The 2366-nt window shown below is 38.6% G+C and overlaps 1 protein-coding gene across 1 annotated transcript; it reads left to right on the forward strand.

The window, feature by feature from the left end:
- The first annotated feature begins 777 nt into the window (after window positions 1-777).
- On the forward strand, window positions 778-1752 carry LOC131180600 (uncharacterized). The gene is made up of 2 exons (XM_058147947.1): window positions 778-1409; window positions 1524-1752. The coding sequence occupies exons 1-2, from the start codon at window positions 778-780 to the stop codon at window positions 1750-1752; spliced, it is 861 nt and encodes a 286-aa protein (XP_058003930.1).
- The last annotated feature ends 614 nt before the right edge of the window (window positions 1753-2366 follow it).

A 2366-nucleotide genomic window follows, 5' to 3' on the forward strand; every position in this document is an offset into this window, starting at 1 on the left:
ATCTCCTAGTGGGGAGTATTCTATTATAGGGTTATGCCTTTTGGATTGAAGAATGCTGGTGCTACTTATCAACGCGCCATGGTCACTTTATTCCATGACATGATGCATAAAGAAGTCAAAGTTTATGTGGATGATATGATCATTAAGTCTAGAGGAACTGAAAGCCATGTGCAGGTATTGAGAAAAGTATTTGAGAGGATAAGGAAATATCGATTAAACCTAAACCCAATAAAATGTGTTTTTAGGGCAAAGTCAAGAAAATTGTTTAGGTTTATAGTTAGTGATAAAGGGATAGAAATTGACCCAGACAAAGTTCGAGCCATTCAAGAAATGTTGTCCCCAAAGACAGAAAGGGACATGCATAGCTTTCTGGGTAAATTGAATTGCAAATTTAGATTCATCTCTAATCTTACAGCCAAGGCCGAACCCATTTTTAAGTTGCTAAAGAAGAATAATACTTCAAAATGGGATGAAGCCTTTCAAGAAGCTTTTGAATAGATCAAGCAATACTTGTCAAATCCACCTGTACTAGTTCCTCCATTGGCCGGTAGACCACTGATTTTATATATGGCAGTTCAGTAGACTTTGATGGGTTATGTTCTGGGGCAACATGATGATACTGGGAGAAAGGAAAGAGCCATTTACTATCTGAGCAAAAAGTTCAACGAATGTGAGTCGCTATATTCATTTATAGAAAAAACAAGTTGTGCCTTGGCTTGGAAACAAAACCGGCTCAATCATTGTATATTGAATTACAAAACATGGTTCATCTCCAGGATGGATCCAATCAAGTATGATTTTGAAAGCCCATTCATACATGGGAGAATAGAAAAATGGCAAGTCATACTTTCACAATATGACATTGTTTATATGACAAAAAAGGCAGTAAAACGGAGTGTGATTATAGACCTCCTAGTAGAAAATCCAATTGATGATGAGGAGGCTCTAGACTTCGAATTCCTGAATGAGCACATCAATGTGATAAGTGAAGAAAATGAGGGGCAAGATAATGTGTGGGAGATGTATTTTGATGGGCTGGTTAACCTCTCAGGAAATGGGATTGGAGCAGTATTAGTATCCCTAAATGAGAAACATTTCCCGGTGGCAGTTAAGCTAAAATTTGAATGTACCAATAATATTTCAGAATATGAAGCCTGTGTTATGGGTTTGCAAGCTGCCATTGAAATGAAAGTGAAGAAGTTAGAACTGTATGGAGATTCTGCCTTGATCATTTACCAAGTCAAGGAAGAATGGCAGACTAAAGACCCAAAGCTAATCCCATACCAGAAGTATCTCCTGGAACTGATTAAAGAGTTTAAAGAAATCTCTTTTACTCATCTAAGTCGTGATAAGAACCAATTCGCAGATGCTTTGGCCACTCTAGCGATTATGACTCAAATGGAGGAGGGGTAAAGAATGCAGTTATTACAGATCAAAGTAAGAAGTGAGCCAGCATACTGCCTTATGATCAAAGAAGAGGTAGACGGTAAGCCTTGGTATCACGATATTCAGCTCTATATCAGAACTGGAGAATACCTTCCAGGGACAAGTAGAAATGAGAAAAAGATTATCAGAAGATTAGCATTGGGATATTTCTCCATTGGCCAGATTTTATGCAAGAAAAGCTTTAATGGTGAACTGTTAAGATGTGTAGATGCAGAAGAGGCTAAGAGGATTCTTTTTGAAACCCATGAGGGGAACTGTGCCACCCATGCCAATGGACGCATGATGGCCAAACAAATCTTGCTGTGAGGTTACTATTAGACTACTCTAGAAAGGGACTGTATTGAGTACTTTCGAAAATGCCATAAATGTCAGATTTATGCTGATTAAATAAATGTCCCGCCTCATCAACTTTACAACCTTGTAACCCCATGGCCGTTCACAATGTGGGGTATCGATGTCATTAGTCCAATTAATCCAAAGGCTTTCAATGGGGATGGACTTATTTTGGTGGCCATCGACTATTTTACAAAATGGGTTGAAGCCTCCTCATATGCCCACATCACTCAAAGTACATTCGTAAAGTTTCTCAAGAATAATACCATCTACAGATACAGCCTCCCAGTTAAATTATCACTGACAACGCTAAGAATTTGAATGGCCCAAGTATTCAAAAGCCATGTGAACAGTACAAAATTCACCACCTCAACTCATCACCTTATCAGCCCCAAATGAATGGAGCTGTGGAAGCTGCCAATAAGAATCTCAAATGAATAATTGAAAAGATGATCATCACCTATAAAGATTAGCATGAAATGCTTCCGTTTGCCCTTCACGCCTATCAGACTACAATAAAAATGTCAACTGGGGCAACTCCATACTCACTGGTGTACAGAATGGAAGCTATCTTACCAATTGAGTGG

This window comes from Hevea brasiliensis, chromosome 6 (genome assembly GCF_030052815.1).
Source record: "Hevea brasiliensis isolate MT/VB/25A 57/8 chromosome 6, ASM3005281v1, whole genome shotgun sequence".
In the NCBI taxonomy this organism is placed as follows: Eukaryota; Viridiplantae; Streptophyta; class Magnoliopsida; order Malpighiales; family Euphorbiaceae; genus Hevea; species Hevea brasiliensis.

Bases quoted from the DNA above. Each gene is read 5' to 3' on its own strand.
- LOC131180600 (XM_058147947.1), top strand. From the start codon at position 778: ATGGATCCAATCAAGTATGATTTTGAAAGCCCATTCATACATGGGAGA. The intron at 1,410-1,523 runs GTAAAGAATGCA...GCTCTATATCAG, and splicing joins ATGACTCAAATGGAGGAGGG to AACTGGAGAATACCTTCCAG.